Raw genomic sequence first — 21,635 nt, forward strand, 5'->3', positions numbered from 1 at the left:
TTGAGAATCAGGTTAATTTACATGCTCCACAAAAGCTTTTCACTGATTGAACTTCACTTTTTGCTATGCTTCCTTCTTCTTTGTCCTTGTAATAAATCTATGCAGTACCTCAAGCTGGAGATGTGTAGAAACACTAGGTGATTACTTATAAGAAAAGAATATCATGGGAATTTGTAAGTAATTTAATAGAATGTATAAACCACCCTGCAAGGGATCGTGTAGGGACATAAATGGCTGTACACAGAGTTAAGATGTTTAATTCAATATGCTCAGATGTTTTGTAGGGTAAGAATGGGTTAAATTGTTATGAGTAAATGAAAACTAGTTCAACCTCCCCATTAATCTGTATCTAAATCTTGTAACAACCATTATCCCAGGTAAGTACAAATCCAAAGATGGGAGACAAACATTTGAAAAATTAAAATCAGCTGAGATGATTAAGTACATAAGGGTGCATTGGAAGAAGTCTTAACAACACCCACTTCAGATGCTAAGATTCACAAGGAGCAACTATCAAGAACTGATTAAAAACACGCAAACCTAAAAGCAAAAGATCAAAAGAAAACTAAGCCCTTTCGCCTCTGATTCTTCGGGCAAGTTGAATGTCCTTGGGCATAATGGTGACCCTCTTAGCATGAATGGCGCAGAGGTTAGTGTCTTCAAAGAGTCCAACTAGGTAAGCCTCAGCGGCTTCCTGAAGAGCCGAAACGGCACTGCTCTGGAACCTCAGATCCGTTTTGAAGTCCTGTGCGATTTCACGAACCAACCGTTGAAAGGGGAGCTTTCGGATCAGAAGCTCTGTGCTCTTCTGGTACTTCCTGATTTCCCTCAGAGCCACGGTTCCAGGCCTGAACCTGTGGGGCTTCTTCACTCCGCCGGTTGCCGGAGCAGACTTCCGAGCAGCCTTCGTGGCCAGCTGCTTCCGGGGAGCCTTGCCTCCGGTTGATTTGCGGGCCGTTTGCTTTGTACGGGCCATTAGGAAGCTTCTAGAAAATTCTGGACTTGTTGTTAGAAGAGCTCAAAGACTTGCAAATGACTACGATATGATGAGAAGAAAAGCAATGGGGGTTTAATTATATAGGTGAGAGCTCCGAATTTTGGAGGGAGGGAGTTTTGCATTTGAGAGCTTTGGATTTGTAGTGATCCGTGTGTGACAGGATCCAACGGTTAAGATTCGGTTTCGATGTATCACGCGGATTCATCTTTTCCATTTTTTAGCTTTTCTTTTTGGCTTTATTTCGGGAAATACTCTAAAGTTTTTAGGTTTCTTGGGAATATTGGTCCCCTTGTATGCATGGTAACAAGGATTTTAGTTTAGTTTGTAAAATTATTAAAGTCATAAATTTAAGCTGTTTATTTAAAGTTCCCAAGTATTTTAATTTGTCTATTGTATTTTTTAACATAGTGAATAGATATTTTAAATATATAAACTTTATCTTAAGTATATATTATAAATAATTTCGATTACAGTATAGAGTTTTTTTATTTCTTAATAATTTAATAAAAAATATTTTATTTAGTTTAAAGTTTTCAAATAAAATAAAATGTTAAAAAGGATAAATGGTTAAGAAACGAAATATAGATAATAATAAAAATTTGATTTCAAATGATTGAAGGAAGACAAAAACTAGTGAGTTTCAAAAGAAAATTAAAGAGATAATAAAAAAAATCATCTTCATAAATAATGAAAAGGAATTTTTGATAAAAGAGAAAACGAACCATATTCCAAAACAATTCTTGAAAATCATGATATAATTATAATACTTAGGTATTAATACAAAAAAAAATTCTAAAAATATTTATATTTAAATACTCAAATAATGTCATTTTCGTTACAAAATTTAATTCGTTGTTAATTTCAATTATTTAATGAAAGTAATATTGTATTTCTTTCTTGGAATTTCTTCAAATATTTCATCAAAGTAGAATTGTATTTTTTTTCTTGGAAAATCTTCAATTATTTAATCAAAATAATATTACATTTTTTCTCGGAAATTGTTATTTGGACAAAAGAAATTAATTATCAATTATAAAGTGTTTTGTGGGAATTCAACAACTTTATTTTAGGGTAAAAGTTGATATTGAAAAAATGTTTATACTATACATTAATCTATATGTTTAGATAATACTTTTTGTGGTGAATATTTTCATTAAAGTTTTGTATTTGAAAGATATTTTGTAATTTACGGGAAAAGATAATTTAGAATGCAGGAACTTGAAATCTACATTAACAAAAATATTATTTTAAATTTTTTGTTAATATTGAAACATGAAGATTGATTAGAAATTACAGAGGCTTAGAGTTCTGACAGTTTTGTTATTAGTAGCTTGTTTGTATTAAACAGGGAAATCTTGAGAAGTACACACAGAGGAACAATTACCAGAAATCAAAACATCATATACTAAATCTATAAGACCCAAGAACGAACCTAATACCAGCTACATAGAGATGAGGTAAACCCTAACCCCAAATACAAGAAAACCAAGAAACAAACAAACTAAGCCCTTTCGCCTCTGATTCTTCTGGCGAGTTGAATATCCTTGGGCATAATTGTGACCCTTTTAGCATGAATGGCACAGAGGTTAGTATCTTCAAAGAGTCCAACCAAGTAGGCCTCAGCGGCTTCCTGAAGAGCCGAAACGGCACTGCTCTGGAATCTCAGATCCGTTTTAAAGTCCTGTGCGATTTCACGAACCAAACGCTGAAAGGGGAGTTTTCGGATCAGAAGCTCTGTGCTCTTCTGGTACTTCCTGATTTCCCTCAGAGCCACAGTTCCAGGCCTGAACCTGTGGGGCTTCTTCACTCCACCGGTGGCCGGAGCAGACTTACGAGCAGCCTTCGTCGCCAGTTGCTTCCGGGGAGCCTTGCCGCCGGTAGACTTACGGGCTGTTTGCTTAGTACGGGCCATTGAAGGGTTGTAGAAGATTTGAAAGAAACAATTCAAATGAGAGAATGATTTGGGGTTCGATGAGTGAAGGATGAGAGCAAAGGGATTTTGTTATATAGGTGAGAGCTTGAAATTTGGGAGGGAAGGAAATCTACGTTTTGGAGCTTTGGATTTAGAGCGATCCGTGTGTGGCTTCATCGAACGGTCGCGATTTCGTTTGAGATATCACGCGGATTCATCTTTTTCCATTTTAGTTTTCGTTTGGTTTGGCGCCAGCGAAAGAGTTGGTGCATTTTTTTTTTTTCCCTCTTCTAAATTTTCCCAATTTTTCAGTTTCCCTTTATAGAATAAATGTTTTTTTATTAAGTATTATTTGTTTTAAAAGTTTACTTTTTAAGTTTATTATATATATATTAGTTTAAATACTTACAAAAAAAAAAATCCATTAATTTTTTTCTCTACTATATACATATTTTTATAGAAAAATCAATAATTGAATATAAAATATTTTACTTTGTCAGTACGTTTTTAAAATTTTATTTGTATATAATTTACTTGCATAAAGTTAGCAAGAATAAAGTATATATATAACGATAAAAAAAAAATAGACTAAGTATATATACAAAGATACGCCACTTGATTCCCTCCGAAACAAATTGGTCTAAGTCACACAAAATTTTAAAAAATTAACAAAAATTTGTTGGTAAATTAATTCAAAAATATTTACTCAAATATTGAGAAAATATTATATCAATATAATTCAATGCTGATTTCGAATTTGAACAACAAAATGGCTTTAATTTTATTACATAATATCTTATTACTTTTTTAAAACTTAATTCAAAAGGGATTTGATTATTTTACTTTAAATTTGATTAAATAAAAATTTAATAAATTTGACTTGTTAAAACTTTTGTTTCTTGATTTATTTTAGTATATTTAATTCTTATATATATAATGCATTTTATTGTAATATACAATATATAAAATTAAATATTACATAAATTTATTTAATAATTTGAAAATTATTTAATTATATTATTAATAAAATATATAATTATAAATAATGAAAATAATAAAATAAATTATAATATCAACAAACTAGATATAGTTATATAAAATAACAAATGTATATGATAATAAATATTATTTTAATTCAACACACAAATATTTTTTATTGTATTTTTTAATTTTTTATTGAAAAATACAAGTGATTATGATATTATATATTATAAAATTTTAATTAATTTAAATCTATATAATAATTTATTATTCAAATATTTTTTAAGAAGAAGGATAAAATTATAAAGTTACATTTGATATCTTTAAAATAATTTATAAATTCCTTGTGAACTATGGCATATCACTTACAAATTTCAATAAATCATTATCACAAATCTACTTTATCATTTTTCAATCCAAATAACTTTACATGTACTTACACATCCTTTCTAATCCTCACAAATTCATTATCTCCCCTCCTCCTCAATCCAACACAACAATTATGCAACACCTCAAGTTTTAAACTCCACCTGGACTTATTTTTCTATATTCTTTATCGTTCATATAAACATTAAGTATACACAATTATATAAAAATGTTACAATAATAAATAAAATAATTAATTTGAATTTAGGTATTTTGTGAAGTAATTTATTATTTGGAAATATATTTTTATGTACTAAATATATTTTTTTTTAAATCTTCTTTCTATTTGAAATTTATTTCAAATTCAATTTGTATTTATAAAATTATTTTTATATTGATTTATTTTATAAATTATGAACATTAGTGGGTATTAATAATTCATGGCTGTTTTATAAATAAGTATATTGTTTATAATGGGATAAATTATCTATTGACGTGGGTGTAAGATATTGTTAGATGAAATTTCAAAAGATCTTTTAATTTAGTTTTGATTATATATTTAAATAAAAAATTATGAAACATAATTTTACAAAGCATAAAGTCTCGTATGTAAGTGTTTTATCTAGTCTAATAGATGCAAGTGTAATGCTTTTCATGTTTAACAAAAATGTTTGTATATTTTGTTTGGAAAAATTTACTTGAACAAGTACAATTGCATATACTTCGTCTGATAATGTTTTACTTTGAAAAGCAATAAGTATAATGTGTCTACCAGATGAAAGTATTGAACATTTCATGATACACATCAAACTTACAAATATTTATTTTATGCGTGTAAGAAATATTCGTTTCTCCTTTCTTTCAGAAGGATATCATAATACTTTTCATCATCAAGATTCCTTAAATTATGTGATGAAATTTGATTAATGCAAATAATCTTTTGAAAAAAATATGAAATGTTATTGTTACGTAATCAATCCACTATCATTAGATTTTGTGTTTTACTCAAAGGTGAAAAACAATGCATATCTCAGGTAAGATAAGTTATGTCGCATATTGAAAGAGTTGTGTAAAAAAGTAACAAATTAATGTGTCTTTAAGTTTCAAATGTGAAGGTTAAACAATTAAAAAAAAAACTTTATTTTATCTCACAGCGATCTCAAAATAGTTACATTCTAAATAATACTTACATTATTCTAGTTAAGGTCAAAAAAATATCTACTAGTATTTTTGTAAGATTATCTTGTTTACCAACACTCATTCAAAAACTTAATGTAATTTGCATGTTAGAGATAAAAACATAAAGAATAATTCCTTCTTCTTTGTAATATTTTTATATTACATATTTTTTATTTGCAACTAAAAAAAAGGTAATACTTTTAAAAAGCTTTTTAGATAATGTGTCGGTTTTGTCAAAATTATGTTTGACAAGACAGAGTTTTAAACAAACTTCCTTGACAACACGTTTCTTCAATATTAAACCTCGTATGTTTACATTTATTAGACAATAACTTTATCAAAAGTTTTTAAAATTTATAAAACACAATTCAACATTTTTTTTGTGTTCTTGACATGTTTTTACACATTTAATCATTTCTTAACATTTAATCATATTTATTTTTAACATGAAATATTTTAATAATTTTCTAAATATATCAATTAAAAAATACTTTATCCCATCAATCAAATAAATCATAAATGATTGAATTGTCAAAGAAAGAAACATATTAGCATTTTTTTTCTTATATTTATTCTATCTCGTATTAATAAATAAATCATATAATAGTACACTAAAATACTATCATATATATTTGGAAAACTATAAAAATATTGTAAGTGCAACACAATCAAATTCTAAAATACTTGTATTAAATATATTTACACATGTTTATTAATTATTAATTAATTCTAAATACATAATTGTTTTTAATACAATAAGTCGTTTAACTCATTTCGGTAAGAATATTTTCAATCCGAAATCAGAAATGATCCAATTCAGTATGAATATTTTTAATCCAAAATCCAGACTAAATTCACCAAGGGAAAAAAAATTAAAAGTTCCAAAAGATAATAATTTTAATTGTTTTTTTTTTAATTTTCATTTTTTTCGGAATTGTCTGTGTTTAATGCAAGAAGTTTATCTTAACATAACAAGAAAGAGTAAAGAAATTAATTAATGTTTGATACTTATTTGATCCACATGCGTTATAATAATATAATATCTTAATTAAAAAGGTTATTAAATACAAATATAAGAAAGGAGTTGAGGAGATAAATGTATTCCTCATAAATATTGTAAATATACAATTCTCTTCTTAGGATATACTTGTCTTACGCTTTCCACGTTAACTCTTGCATCATGCATCATCAAAGGCAAAATTACGAATTTTCAGACATGAATGTAACTTATTTTTTAATCGGAAGTTTTAACGTATGATTCAGTAAAATGTATACTTTTAAACTCTATAAAAAATCACAAGGGTGTTCTCGAGTTCTGAGTAGGAAACAAGATAACAAAATAATGAGTAAAGTTGTGAATTTCAAAAGAAGAAACAAGGCATTTGGAGTGGCTTCATGTAAACGAAAGAGGCGAGTAAGATTTAGTTTCTAATGTTTTTACAACCAACACAGATTATCATAAACTGCAGCAATAATGATAATAAGAATAATACAGAGAATTATGGCACATTATCAAGGAGAACTTTGACACGGGAAAATGTTGTCCATTTCACCATTTCCAGAAAACATTAGAACCACACTTGTATTTGTCCTTTCCTTCACATTCTAGATCCAAATCATCAGAAAGAAAAGGCACTTTCTGCGTTCATTAAAAGAAACCAAAGTAAAGATTTTGAATCAGTGTTACGCAAGTTTGATAAACACTACAGTTGAAAAGAATCAATAACATTACATAAATTATTTAAAAACTTATAAAAACATAATTAAGTTAAAAACTACTATAGCATATATACCTTTTGCTTAGCTAGATCCTGGCAACCAGTGAAGTTTTCAGGGAACTTGCAACTGCCAAATTCCACAGTGTATGCTCTTGCAAAATTGGCTCCAGTTGTGGCTAACCTTTTCTTGTCATTAAGTTCCTGTAGCAATGATCCATTATGGAGAAGTTAAATTACGATGGCATGAAAGAGTGAAATTGAAACTAAAATTAAGGGTAACCGTGATTGTATGGTAAAGAGAGAAGGGTTTGAAGAAACCTTGTTGGTCTTGCTCTTTTCAAGGTATTCTTCAATGACTCCTGCATTGGCTGAAGAGTTGGAAGCAGCAGCTGCAGCAGTGAAAAGGGTAGCTGCTAAGTAGACAAGGGCACTTCTCCTTCCTTGGTCTGATTTAGATTCAGTAACTTTTGCTTGGTGAGCCTTGATGAGAGGCAACTTGAGAGCAGAGAGTTGTGGAGATGCAACCGAAGGCATGGAAGTGAGCTTGGCATTGAGGTCGGAGCATCCTGATCTGGCATAGTTACAAGCCAAGACAGTAGAGTTCATGGCAGACATGGTGGTGGATGCAAGTTTTGTGGTTTTGATCCAAGCTGAAAAGAAAACTAGCTTGTTTTGCAAGGACCAAAGGCCAACTCAGATTGTGTGCTTCTTAATCCCAGTGGTTCTATTTTGTGTTTTGTTTTTTATTGTATTTTTCTTGTGTTGTTTGAGGCTGTGATAAGGAGTGGATACGATAAGTGTAACGTAATTGAAGGTTGTGGTTGGAGTGTGGATAAGGTGGGATTGCCTCACTCCTTATTGGCATATCTTGCAAACATGTTGCTTTTGCCACACTTCACCCTCTTCTGGTTCGTATCATAGGTCCCACATCAAAATCCCCACTTCTTATCTACTCTACATATATTTCAATAACCTTTTTTATATGTAAATTAACTCTTACATTAATTAATTTTAAAATCTTAATGTATTTTAAAAAGCGTGTATGGGGAAGATTGTATAGCAGATGTATCAAGAATGGTGTTACTTCCTCCGTTCCTCATTCCAGAATTTATTTTTTTTATTTCTAGAATGATAAATCTAGAATTTATAAATTATAGTTCAAAAATTATGTTTCAGAAATACTCTAAAAAAAATAATCCAAAAATCATTTTTAAAAAGGGTAAAACAGTCTTTTCAAAAATAATGGGTGCATAGAGAAATTTGTTGGATGCAGGAAGAAATACCCATAAAGAACGGGTTCCTTTTCATTTTTAGACAGCGTGGGGCTTAAAATCCTGCTTAGAAGCCCAAGATGAGTCCAAAGCAATTCATGATGTGGACAAACAAAAAAGATTCCCGACCCATTTTTGGGAAATTGCTTTTTGCACTCCTGTGATAGTATTTTTATATGTACCCCATTTTTAAAGGGCATTTTCGTCTTTTAACACTGAAATTGAATCATATATTCCATGATAACAATTAATAAGGATTTCATTTTCAATATATTTTTTATCTATACACTTTTTTTTTACCTCTATCGATACTTGTTAATAAAATTTGTAGCTGCCCGATATAAAAAAATATCTACAATAAACAGTTGTGAGAAAAGATGGGAAGTATTCTTATTGTATAATTAAAAACTAAAATATTTCAAAACTATTTTTATACATATTTTATTATAACTTTACTTATTAGTTGGATGGAAATTTACAATAAACATATTACACAATTATAACATTATCAAAATTAACAAAAAATATTTAATTTTATGATTATTTTGTATAACTTCAATATATATATTTTTTATTTTAATAATTACTTTTTAATTATATTTTTTAATTATAATTTTTTATTTGTCGTAAAAAATAAAAAAAAATATGTGCTAGTAAAATCATAAAATTATAATTTAAAATTATGAAATAAAAGTAAAACATATACTTTTTTACTTTTAATAAATTCAAACTAATAATAAAGAACATGTTTAAAAAATATATACAGTAGTGTAAAAATTCTTTTTTACGTTTAAAAGTATATTCTACGTTTACTAAATTATATCATGGGTAGCTATCTTATAAACTATTTTTTTATAATTAAAATAATTTTAAACCTAGATTATAAGAAGTGCCAAGTTTGATCTATTTTTAACGTAGTTTTTTTAAAATTTGAATTGAATTTGTTTATTTGTCGGTTAAAATAAAAACTTATTTATTAAAATTATATTTTATATTATGATTTTTGAAATTGACAAATAAATCTAAATATATAAATGAACTTAAAATATAAAAAAAGTAATAGAAAAACGATACTATTATATTGTTTATATTTATTTACATAAATCCTTGTTAACCAAAGACAGATAATATTTTTTAAAGATTAAAAAGAGATAGTATAAAACTTAACCTTTTTATTTAAATGAATTTTAAAAAGCTTGATCTAATATTTTTAATAAACAACTTTACATCAGCGTAATCCAAATCAGGCAATAAATAAAATATGTTCGGCCATAATAATAATTACTATTTCTCCTATAAAGTGAAATAGAACAAGGTTAAAGGAAACATAATCCTAAACTATATCTATTTTAAAAACTACTTTAAACCCATTTTTCAAAAAAGCAAAAAGTTAAAGTAACTATAATTTAAATTAAACGCACTGTGATCTTAACCAATTAATTTGATCTGGTCCTAATTACTTTGGACAACCTCACTTAGATAACAAATTGGATATAAACATACCTTAAGAAATTAAATCTAATAACATTATCTATTTTAATTTGACTCATTATCATATTATCTGACGCATTATAAAGATTTTACATCGATTAATATATATCTTCACATTCACATCAAGACGTACACATCTTATTCGTAAAATTAAATATTTATAAATAATTTAATAACAATAAAATAAAATATATCTAAAAAAAATCTTTAAGTAAATTTAAATATAACTTATCCTTAATTTTCTCAAACTAACGAAGGTTGGTGAGATGTTGAATAATAACATATATCATGCATTGAAGTTTTAGCAAATCAAAGTTGAGCCACTTAGATGCGTGGTATTTGTATGTGTGAGTTCTATGATACACCATTTCCATTTTAGTGCATTTATTTGATTGAAAGTTGATGAGTGGTTTCTGCATCAGCTTCCATTTATTATTATATGCATGCTCCATGAACTGGATAAAGTATGCAACTTTCTATTTTTCTTTTCTTTTTAATCATGGAGTATAGTTGTTAACAGCAACGATCAGGGGGCGTTTTATTATTCACTTGTACCATTTTGCGATCAAATGTTTTAAAATCTGAAAACAAAGTGATGTGTATCTTAATTTTGGTTTATCAGCAAATTGTGATATCTATGTTTGTGTGTACAAAGTTAATAATCTGAATTCTTTGTCCAAATTAATGTGATGTTGAAGCACGGTTTTATATTAATTTCAAATTTAACCCTTTGATAAAATAATGGGACAAGAAATATTTGGGAGGTTCTCTTATCTCTCACACGAAGATAGATTAAAAATATACAATTGGCGAGTTGGATTACTCTCCCGTTATCAAGCAAAGTTATATTAATTTACATGTTAAAATATTGATACCTATTACGCTTTTCGACTTAAAAAAATAAAATAATAAAAGTGAAGGTTATTAATTTTTAAAACAGAGTTTTAAGCTACGATTCCGTTACAAAGTTACCGTTTTTTACTTTGTCTCTATATAACTGTTTAATCCTCATTTGTTTTTACTCTTAACATTTTTCAAGAACTTTCTTCAAAATCTTCGCGCCTCACTTTTTACGCCGAGTAGGAAGAGGTGTATAGTGGAACAAACACTCTTGGGAAGCCATTATATGGTGACAAGTTTTTTTTTTTTTGAAAAACTTATGGGTTACAAGGTAGACTACAACTTGTGTTAGAGGGAAGATTTGGCAACAAGTGTGCAACAAGAGTTCTTTCCCAAACATGGTTCGGAAAATAAAAATAATGTGATTGAATTACTATACTGATGAATCTGTATGTAATAGTGTTTTTAATTGAATTTTTAATACATTACCTGCAGATATAATTTATTTCTAACATTTTCTATTATTTTTTAATTAAATTTTAAATATATTACGTATGAATTATATCCGTATGTAATAATTTTTATTTTTTGAATTAAATTTTAAATATCTTACCTACAAATTACTTTACTTACGGATTTTATCCGTATATAATAATGGTATTATACACATAAAAAAAATTTCTTTCGTTTGGAAACATTTTATTATACTGTTTGTTATCATTAAAATTTCATAAAGTACTTGTATATATAAGATTGTCCAGTGGAGTGTTAGACTTTTCAAAAGTTACTAGATTATCTAGTATCTAATAATAAAATAATAAAATATGTATTTTTTTATGGTATAAAAATTAAGTGGTAGATGTCTCTCCAACATATTATTAAATTACTCGTTCTCTACATTTCGATCTTAGCTTAATTGGATTTGACAATTCTTAGTGAACTTTTGGATTGAGAAATAGTGCTGAACAGTTTGTTTCATTCAAAATGATCACCTTGGTTTTAGTATTAAAAATATTAGTTAAGTGGAAATAATAATGATAAACGACCATACAAAATACACACTTGTGTTTTCCTTTATCTTTTCTTGCTCCATAATAATTCACTTTCATCTTCTTCCGTAGAAAGATATCTTTAAATTAAATTTCATGAAAGCACGACAAATCTGTGGTCTAATTAAGAACTTCATAATATCATTGAAAAGAATGCTGTAACAAAAAATTAACTAGTATATCTTACACTTGAGGTCAAAACAAAGCAACTAAAAGTTTCAAAACATTACTTCCCCAGTAACAGCCGCATTGATTATGGTTGATTGGTTCAGCTATAACGAAAACCGAAGGGATTCATTGTAATTAGCTAGCATACTTCCCTATAGTTACGCTCCAAACCTTCAGGTTCAAGTGGTTGGATCCTTATAATGGTTTCTGGAACTAGTGGTTGGGATCCAACAATTTTCTTGCATTCAATGAGGCACTGTCTGCACTTGGGGCATGATGAGTGTGAACTCAGCCATTTGTCAATGCAACGAACGTGGAAACCATGGTTGCATTTTGGCAAAATGCGTACCTTATCACCATTGACAAACTCTGAGAGGCATATCACACACTCTGTGTCCAAACCTGGGAGTTTCAACTCGGTTGAGTAGCTCACAGTAGGAAAAGTCTTGAGGGCTTTCTTCTTGATTCCTGTGTTGGCCAATCGTGGTGAAGGGCTGTAGCTCACACTAGGGCTGTTGCTCATAATTGAAGGGTCGTTGATGACTATGTTTGAGCATCTCAGGACACACTTTATGATGGAGTTCAAGCCGAGTGAGCAAATAACAGCACACAGAAGGACTGCGAGGATCATGACAACATTTGCGTTGAAGTCATGAGCTTTGAAATACGAGTCGGTTGAGTTGTAACTAATGGAATCTGGGGATTTGGTCAAGTCTTGTTGATGAAGAGGTTCTTGAAGGAGTAGCTTTCTTGAGCTTGAGTCCATGAGAAGGTCACGGAGCAATTGCGTAGTGAAGGAAGTTGAAGCATACATGTCTGATGGGATCTTGAAGAAGAGTTAGTTGGTTGGAGCTTTAGGTTGGTTATCTTAGGTCTTAGGCAATTATGTATATATATAGGGGAAGTTAGCACAGTAGGGTATAACATATGATTATGATATCTAGCTTGGTAGCTTTTCTTTTATTAGAAAATGAAACATTATTGTTGTTTGGTGAGTGGTGTTTTAGAATATTCCTAAGGGGTTTTTGGCAAGGAATGAAAATCAAACTTTTTATCTTTCTTGCTAGAGATAGATTAGAAGCATAATATAAACATCCACTGACTATGGCTATCATGAGTCTATTTTATTTCCACTTTACACGAAGTAGGATATGCCAAGTGGCACAGTGAGGCCATGAAGGAGTAGTGAAGCTTCGTGAGGATTAGTTGAAATATGGTTTCATTCAAGATTGATTCAGTGTCCCATCTTTTGGGTCCCTGTGATAAAAAGTTGAACTAAGTGGCCTCCGGAAATGGTTTTTGTTTTTATTGCTGCAAATTTCTGCCTCAATCATATGTGTTTTTGCTTTAAAAATTTAACAGAAAAAATATATTATAAACGACTTTTAATAATCTTATTATACATGGGTTTGGCTTAGCTAAAATAAGAATGGTGGGAATGATTTTGAGTGTTTCAAATGGGTTTGGTTCAACCCTTCAATCTTCCATGTGTAGCTGACAACTAATTCAATGGTGCCATTGTGAATGTGGCAGATGCTGGAAAAACCTCGAGTTTGGCTCGTCCTTGCATATGTGCTCCCATGTACACTATAACAAAAAAAAGTGCAATATCAAAAAGAAGATTCTTTTTAGATATGATTATGATACAGAACATTTGTATACACTCCTCCACTATTTTTGGCAAACATGAATGTCGGGTTTCTGTCTACATTAGACTCAATTACGGACACGTGGAAAGGAAGAAAGAGGAGATTTTACACAATTCACTAATGTCTGAGAAGCCAAAATTGATTTCAAACATGAAAAGTACTTGTAGGTCAACCAAACTTACTGTTTCTTTTGAGAATTAATTTTAGGTTAGGTAGAAGATATGAAGAAAAGTGAAAGTAAAATGATATATTTCTTTAAATTTTTGAAATACACTGTTTTATAGTTTCTTAAATGATATATTGTGCATTTTTTTTCTTCAAATTTTTTAAATAGAGAAAACGTTGTCAGAACATCTTTTTGGTATCCGACTAAATCACTTAACGATAACTTTTTTAGAGAATTGATATTGAACTTTAAATAGTTGATATAATATTATAAAATTTAGTTAAATCAGTATCTAAATCTAGATAAAATGACAAAAAATTTAAGTATCTAAATGATGTAATAATTAGAAACTAAAAAAATATTTTTTAATTTTATTATTTTCATTGGCAAAAAATTAGTCTCTATAATAAATCAAAATTAACTAAATAAATAGTTTTTAGTTAGATTTTAATAAGAGGATAGACTTTGCCCACATCTTAGGTTACCACTCGAATGGTGTTAGGAAATAAGATTGTCATTAAGACTAATTTACATAGATGCGGATTGCAGTAAAAAAACGTTGTGTTGTTTTTGTGGGATAAAATAGTAGGAGTTAAATCATTTATTTTTTTACTTCGGGATAAGTTGGTTGGTGTGGAATCATGCATTTCGTCGGTTACCCCCATTCATGTTTACTCCCATTTTTTGTTGTTCAAGATGTGTAATGCTCCGGAGTCAGTCATTTTAGGAATGAAGAATATATGGATTGCAGTGGTTAGTGAGATTTGGAGTCATAGGAATAATTTATTTTTAAAGGTGGAGTTTTGAATTATTCTGAGATATTTTCTTTGGCTCAATTGAAAGTTTGGTCTTGGTTCACTTCTAAATTTTTCTCTGCTTGTTTTTTCTTTTTCTAATTGATGTCTTGATCCTTTAGTCTGTCTTTATTCACATTAGTTTGGTGACAGAGTTTGTTTTTAACAGGATTAGTATTTTGAGTAGAGTAGTTGTTTGGAAGGTGTCGTATTGTTAGGTTGTCCTTGTTTATTTGTATATCAGTTGGATCATCCCTGAAGTGATTCATATGTATATATTATTTATTGCTGATAAAAAAAACATTTTAACAAGAGACTAAACAAATTGTCTTTAAATAAACAAATACTTTTTTATAATATGGTAGCTAGTTATAAGTATAGTATATAATTAAACTATAAATTATTAATAATAATAAAAACTCTTTTAAATATCAATAATTTTTAATTTATTAAATAGTTTATAATTTAGTCAATATAATGATTAATTACTCTTTGTTTTGCAACATTGGTCTTCCATGTGTAATGATTGTTTCAACCTTACTCAAATTTGACATGTCATTCATCTGGTGATGACGATAAAGAGATCTTCGTCAAAGATAAGAGGGTTGAATGGTTTGGATCATTGTCATCGAATTCATTGACAAAAATGTGCTACTCATAGATCTCATCAATGAGTGAGACTCAAGCACGAGACCACATATGGTATTGCTAAGAGAGTGGTTGAACACAAAATCCTAAACCCTAAACATAAAACTCTGAAGAGTATGTTATACACACGACAAGACTGATAATGTTTTAATTTAGAGAAAAAATTGAAATTGTGTTTAACGAGCAAGACACATTGTTCTCACTAACAAATCCCTTGAATTAGTTTGGTAAAAATCAACTATTTAATTTAGCAACCAACATCAAATTTATCACTAAAATAAAATTATTTTTGGATGCTCATAGTATAACTTTTATTTTACTTCATACAAGTAGAAATCAACTATTTAATTTAGCAACCAATATCAAATTTATCACTAAAATAAAATTCTTTTTGGATGCATTGATAGTATGACTTTTATTTTACTTCATAACTGTCGATTTAACAACTAAAATTTAAGTTTAACCATTTTGTATGGTTGTATAAACTGATATCATTAACAAATTATTTTATTGATGTTTTGGTGACAGATTTATGATAAATATTAATTAATCATTGTTTTGATCACAATTTACAATTAATTTATTTCGATAACCTCCGTTACATTTTTTTACAGTGAACAAAATTGTAATTAAATTATTATATAACCTCTTTCCTCCACAAGCAAATCTATTTGTTACAGCATTAAACGAGTTCTGCTAGCTGCTGTAATATTGTTTTCTCAAGCCTCTTTACCCGACAGATAGTTTCTTTTAATATTTTTTTAAAAATTAAAGAAAACCGACAGATAGTTAGTGACATTTACATTTTATCAAAGAATAGTGCTACTTTACCCCAACATTTACAATCATAACGATAGCTGGTTACTTGCTTGTGTTTGTGTTTGAATGAGACTCTGATACATATAAAATATCTAATATAGTAATTAGCCATTAAATCATGTCTCTTGTTAATTTAAAGTGGTCACTGGCTTTGAACCAAGATAAAAAAAAATCGGGTTATATTATAATAAAAGTTTCCAATTCGAATCAATAATTAAAAAATTTGGTCCTGCAACTTGTTGAAGCTCTGTTTTATTGGTTATTAAAATTCCAAAAAAAATTTAGTATATATATAACTCCACCTCTACATGTATGCCACAACGTATACCCTCGTACAGCTCTGATCTCATGTATGTCTGATGTGTCATTCCTTGTACATAATTATACGATGTTTGCAATATGTTAATAGTTATATTCGTCTGGCATGTCACATATGATATATGTTTGGATAGAAAAATGGTTCCAAATCCTTTCCGCTATACGTGAAATTGTTTTACAATCTTCACAATATGCAAGTAGACATAGATCACAATCTCGTGGATCTAACAAGTTGTGGCTCCTAACTAAAGAACAGTGATCGATTAATGATAAGAAACGATCAAATTGCAACATGTTTAAGCTAAATTTGATCTCCAATCTGATTTTATTTGTCTAGAGCTTACTTTTTACGAGGAAAGTGGTTGATTCAGGGGTGGAGGTATTATTATAAATTTAACGAGGTACGGTAGAAGACAAGTGGTTTATTTTTGTTTTTTTTATGAACTTGATTTGTTTAGTTTGTAGTGATTAAGAAACTAGAGTCGTGCACAGTAATTAAGCAGGGAAGAGAGAGCAGTGTGGTTGGGCATTTTTAAAGAAAATGCTTTTGCTTTTTGCTCTGGCAGTACTACAAGTACCACTACTTTGATCCGTATCTTGGTGGGTTGGATCTCACTACTACTGTTATTGTTTCTCTGGTCCCACATCCAGAGAGATAAGGGAATTGCCGACACAGGAAATGGTCTTTTGAAGACCACATATGTATAACCACTATGCATAACATAGTTAATATATAGGATGTTAGATTATGTAGTCTCCATTTTATGAACACATGCTATGTCTTCACCAAGGATTACAACTAGATTTCTGCTAGGGTTGCATCCACTCTCCCGTGACCCAACTATATATAATGTGTTTAAAATTAATTTTTTTCTTACAAGGTCGAATACCTCTTAGAATGACTCATGTACCTTCCGTTTTTTCATCTTTGCAGCTTCTGTATTCGGCGTCTCCGTCTGACAAGTCCTCCAAGAACAGCGGAGTGAGGTACATGCGAAGGTATTCCGACGCTCAAGTCAGTCTGAGTATAATATGTGGATAAACTAGGGATCAGAAGATTACCTCTGGCACAGGATCCCTTATAATATTTATAGTCTTGTGTTGAACTTCAGCTGTTATGGGCCTTCTTTTGGACCGCGCCAAAGGTCCATTTGTGCTTTAATCATGGTTTATGGTTAAACTGATTTATTATGATTAATCACGGTTTATCATCTGCTTTCATATTCGTTTGGTCTTGTCGACTATTCGACCTTTCGGTCTTCCAGTAGTAAAAAATCCATTCATATAAGATAGATAATTATTTTAATTTATTATATTAAGTATGAATAGAGCAATATAAAAAGATGGAATGTTCCATAGAAAGTTGAAAAAGAAAAACATGGTGTGTTTTGTTTATATGTTAGGGTTGAGATATATTTGTGAAGATCTTGGTGATTTTCATCCTATCCATGAGGATTCAGTTACACTCAGAAGCCACAAGTGGTTAATTTAACAAGTGAAAGAGTGAAAAGTTGGTTAAGTTGTGTATATATAATATATAGCCACATGCATTAATCTAGGGTTTTGCAATTGCGGCTACCAGCTCCAGAATCGCAATGGATAATCCTTGACCAGTTATCGTCTTTATTTTTCTCCCACTTATCTGTGGTGCTTCACACGCCATGACTGGGACTTCCCAGCCACATCTACTACATTTTAAACGCCATTTCTTCATTCATACTAAACCCTAACACAGTGTGCCACTATACACCCTCTATTCAAAACTTGTTGATAATAAATACTATTCAGACAATAAAATACTACAAATTAATATTAACTGTTGTTCCGGTCCTAGTAGGATCCCCATGATGCTCCATAAACAGCTTTCAACTAAATCCAAAATAGTAGCTTCACTACTTAAAAAAATAAAATTATTAGATAAAAATTAATTTTAAAAATAAAAAATAATTAGTCATTAGTTAAACTATATATTATTTTAAAAAATTATTATATATAAAATACTTTCTAAATTTATATTTTTTTTAAAATTAATATTTAATTAGTATATAATTAGTTGTCAAAGTTTTACTACCAATTTTACAATCTAAATACAGTCCTGTTGTAATCCCTTTATGTACTCCAACTGAGTTTTGAATCCAGTGGATTGTATAAAGCTAGTTGTTTAATGCTTTCTTGAGTAGCTCTGATTGTTCCTTATTTAAGTTGGAAGGTGTTTTTGGTTGGAGGTTGATAAGGCGCTAACTATTTATGTATAAAGGTTGAACCACACCTGAAGTGGTTCCTATTTATTTATTTTTTATTGTTGATAAAAAAAAGTGTACTGTTAAACACAATTCTTTATGTTAGTATTTTTGCGATCAGTCCATTTGTATTTTTGACGTAATTTTCAGAAATTGATTATTTTAATTTATCAGAAAAATCTGGGCCCACAACTGTTCGGAAAATAGAACGAAAAAAAAATGGAAATCTTTACATAATCTTGACACTTATTTGTGTCTGATTCACGTATTTGTAGAGACGATCCATTACTTTTTTTTATGCAATTACCGAATTTGAAGGAGAAGATTAAGAAAGAAGATAAGTGATAAAATTGCAAAGTATGTGCGGTGTTAACAGGAGATGGGAAAGAGCAATATAATATCCGTGGCTGTGGTTAATGCAAACCTCACTTAACTATCTGCTCCAAAGATCCCATGTTTGATTTTTGTGCAGCTCTTTTCAGTATTTGAATGCTCGCTTTTTGGCTTTTCCTCGCTTTCTTTTCTTCTTTTTGTTTCTGTGCTTTGCTCATCGCTGTTCGCTTTTATTAGGTCACCCCACTCCATGTATCATAAACCATGCTACAAGGATCAAACTTTCATTTTTTAAATATACTATTCTCATCTACTGCGGTTTTTTTCCAACCATGTGTAACTTATTCACCTACTAATTTATGTGCAAGTAATAACCTATAGATTAATCCATAAATAAAAACATGAAAAAGTTATGAAACATTTTACATATGATTCACTCGACATACAAAATTATACTCCTATGCATAATATGCAATCAATAATATATCTGTTTAATAACAATACATATTATTATTTTTGTATTTACTGTTAAAGGAAAAAAAGGAAATCGTATCCCCAGTAATCACCTTATCAAAATTATTATATTATTATCAAAATTTGAGGTATAAAAGTCACAATAAAAAGTAATCAACTTTTTTATCTCTTTCGTTAGATTAACTTGATGGTATTGTTAAAAAGATAATGATTTAACACACAACACCACATGACAGATAATCTAAGCTAAATTTTTTAAATAAAAAAACAAAAATTAAGGATCAGGAAATCAAACCTGATTAGTACTTTAAAAAGATACAATGTATATACATGATACATGATTTAAAAAGATCTTTTGATTTAGATATTTCTTTATAATCATGACTAGTATAGTTGAGTCTCTTCCATCTAGTTATATCTTTGGGTTCCTACTATAAATTTTATTAGATCTTTTTGAGATTGTATGTAAGGAATTTTTTTATTAAACTATTTTATATAATCTTTTGATATAAGGATTTTATTAGATCTTTTTGAGATTGTATGTAAGGAATTTTTTTATTAAACTATTTTATGTAAACTTTTGATATAAGGATTTTATTAGATCTTTTTGAGATTGTATGTTAGGAATTTTTTTATTAAACTATTTTATGTAATCTTTTGATATAAGGATTGAAATATCCTTTCAATATTTTTTATTTATAATAAAAATTATTGTTAAACAAAATAATATTAATAATATTTACCAAGATATATTATATTAGTCTTTATTACATCTAAATTTCTATTTTTCTTAATTAATACATCGTCATCCATTTACAGAATAAAATAAATCTTTAATAAGCATGTAATATTCATATACAATTTTTGTTCTATGATATCACAAAAAGATTCCATTAATTTTTTTTGTACAATATTAAATCTGGTCAAAATTGCTTATATATTTTAATTATTTATACTAATAACTATTTTTTATGAATGAAATTTACTTTATAAAACAAAAACTGAATCTCAATATAAAAAACCCGTAATATGATACGATATTTAAGTTAGGATAATAAAAGCTACACTATAAAAAAAACAATTAAATATTAATTAATTTTAAAATAATAAAATTAATATTTTTTTAGAATGTTTATTATTTTATGCGTTTTGATCCATATAAATTTAAAGTTACTTACATATTTTAATCATGGATATTTATGGATGAAAAATCAATAAATTTATTATAATATGAGTTTATGTAAATTTACATGTCTTTTCTAACTTGAATAGATGACATGGGTTACACGTAATCGTGAAGTTAATATATGTGCAAGTAGTATAGAATCGTAATCTCGTACTCAGATTCCAATAGCAAACCAATCTCCTTCGTAAGAATATCTCTTTCAACAAAGTGCTCAAATCAAATCTTCTTCTCACCATCTCTTGATAAGAATTATCATGGCAGAGACTCCTGCAAACCACTTTCTGCTTTTCTTATTGAGATTCGTGGTCTCAATTTTTATTTCTTTTTAAACAGAAAAAATAAAAACCTATTGTGTTTCACTATTTTAATGTAAAGTGTAAAATTTAGGTTTAATTGACTTTGTCACGAGACTCTTGGGTTTAAAAGTTCTTCATAAAAGGTAATTAAGTTCTTCCATAAAAGATAATCCGCAAATTTATGGATATGAATTGTTTGGTTCAAATAAATGTTTAGTCTTTGATTATTTTTAAGTCACACTTTGTTTTATTATTTTATTTTAATTAGTGTTTGGATTTTTATTTTTTTTTATGAGGTTGTTTTTTTTATGTTGTACCTTGCGAATTTTTACTTTTGATGATTTTTTAGGTTTTTAATAGGAGAGTTGTTTTTGTTGTTCTTTGAAGATGTTTTTTGAAATTAGAAAAAATTAATATACACTTTTTTTATAAAGGATTGAGTACTTTGAAATTATTTATATTTATTGATTTTTTATTTTTGATAAAAAAATAATATACGGGTGTGCGGAGTTATTGTCCACTAATTCCTATACATGAATTATTGGTTATGATTTTCTGGACTTTTTTTTACTGATTATAAATGTTTTTAACTTAAATCTTGGATTAGGGTTAGATAGGATTACTGTACTTCTAAAGGTAGAAACAAGTTTGTAAGAATTTGAAGGTTTCCTTGGATTATATGTTTGAGTTTTATTATAAAGTTTTAAACTTCTTTTTAGTAAGTTATGCTCACATCATAA

At 28.7% G+C, this 21,635-nt stretch overlaps 4 protein-coding genes and 1 long non-coding RNA gene across 5 annotated transcripts; 1 reads left to right on the forward strand and 4 right to left on the reverse strand.

Annotated features, from left to right (window-relative positions):
* Positions 1-396: 396 nt before the first annotated feature.
* LOC137812458 (histone H3.2) lies at positions 397-1,054 on the reverse strand. The gene has a single exon (XM_068614436.1). The coding sequence runs from the start codon at positions 974-976 to the stop codon at positions 566-568; it is 411 nt and encodes a 136-aa protein (XP_068470537.1). The 5' UTR covers positions 977-1,054; the 3' UTR covers positions 397-565.
* A 1,258-nt stretch (positions 1,055-2,312) lies between these two features.
* Positions 2,313-2,986, reverse strand: LOC137812460 (histone H3.2). The gene has a single exon (XM_068614437.1). The coding sequence runs from the start codon at positions 2,907-2,909 to the stop codon at positions 2,499-2,501; it is 411 nt and encodes a 136-aa protein (XP_068470538.1). The 5' UTR covers positions 2,910-2,986; the 3' UTR covers positions 2,313-2,498.
* Positions 2,987-6,833: 3,847 nt separating this feature from the next.
* On the reverse strand, positions 6,834-8,104 carry LOC137812461 (photosystem I reaction center subunit N, chloroplastic). Its single transcript, XM_068614438.1, has 3 exons — positions 7,472-8,104; positions 7,229-7,354; positions 6,834-7,074 (listed from the first exon to the last, which is right to left on the reverse strand). Exons 1-3 carry the CDS (start codon positions 7,766-7,768, stop codon positions 6,985-6,987), a joined length of 513 nt encoding a protein of 170 aa, XP_068470539.1. The 5' UTR covers positions 7,769-8,104; the 3' UTR covers positions 6,834-6,984.
* Positions 8,105-11,925: 3,821 nt separating this feature from the next.
* Positions 11,926-12,859, reverse strand: LOC137812452 (RING-H2 finger protein ATL78-like). Its single transcript, XM_068614427.1, has one exon. The coding sequence runs from the start codon at positions 12,784-12,786 to the stop codon at positions 12,112-12,114; it is 675 nt and encodes a 224-aa protein (XP_068470528.1). The 5' UTR covers positions 12,787-12,859; the 3' UTR covers positions 11,926-12,111.
* Positions 12,860-17,116: 4,257 nt separating this feature from the next.
* On the forward strand, positions 17,117-17,591 carry LOC137809800 (uncharacterized). The gene is made up of 2 exons (XR_011080813.1): positions 17,117-17,218; positions 17,301-17,591. It is a non-coding gene; the product is annotated as an uncharacterized lncRNA (long non-coding RNA).
* Positions 17,592-21,635: the final 4,044 nt, after the last annotated feature.

This window comes from Phaseolus vulgaris, chromosome 2 (assembly GCF_000499845.2).
Source record: "Phaseolus vulgaris cultivar G19833 chromosome 2, P. vulgaris v2.0, whole genome shotgun sequence".
In the NCBI taxonomy this organism is placed as follows: Eukaryota; Viridiplantae; Streptophyta; class Magnoliopsida; order Fabales; family Fabaceae; genus Phaseolus; species Phaseolus vulgaris.

Coding starts and splice junctions, on each gene's coding strand:
- LOC137812461 (XM_068614438.1), bottom strand. CDS start 7,768: ATGTCTGCCATGAACTCTACTGTCTTGGCTTGTAACTATGCCAGATCA. Junction 7,355..7,471: donor AAAAGAGCAAGACCAACAAG/GTTTCTTCAAAC, acceptor TCATTGCTACAG/GAACTTAATGACAAGAAAAG. Junction 7,075..7,228: donor AGGATCTAGCTAAGCAAAAG/GTATATATGCTA, acceptor TAATGAACGCAG/AAAGTGCCTTTTCTTTCTGA.
- LOC137812460 (XM_068614437.1), bottom strand. CDS start 2,909: ATGGCCCGTACTAAGCAAACAGCCCGTAAGTCTACCGGCGGCAAGGCT.
- LOC137812452 (XM_068614427.1), bottom strand. CDS start 12,786: ATGTATGCTTCAACTTCCTTCACTACGCAATTGCTCCGTGACCTTCTC.
- LOC137812458 (XM_068614436.1), bottom strand. CDS start 976: ATGGCCCGTACAAAGCAAACGGCCCGCAAATCAACCGGAGGCAAGGCT.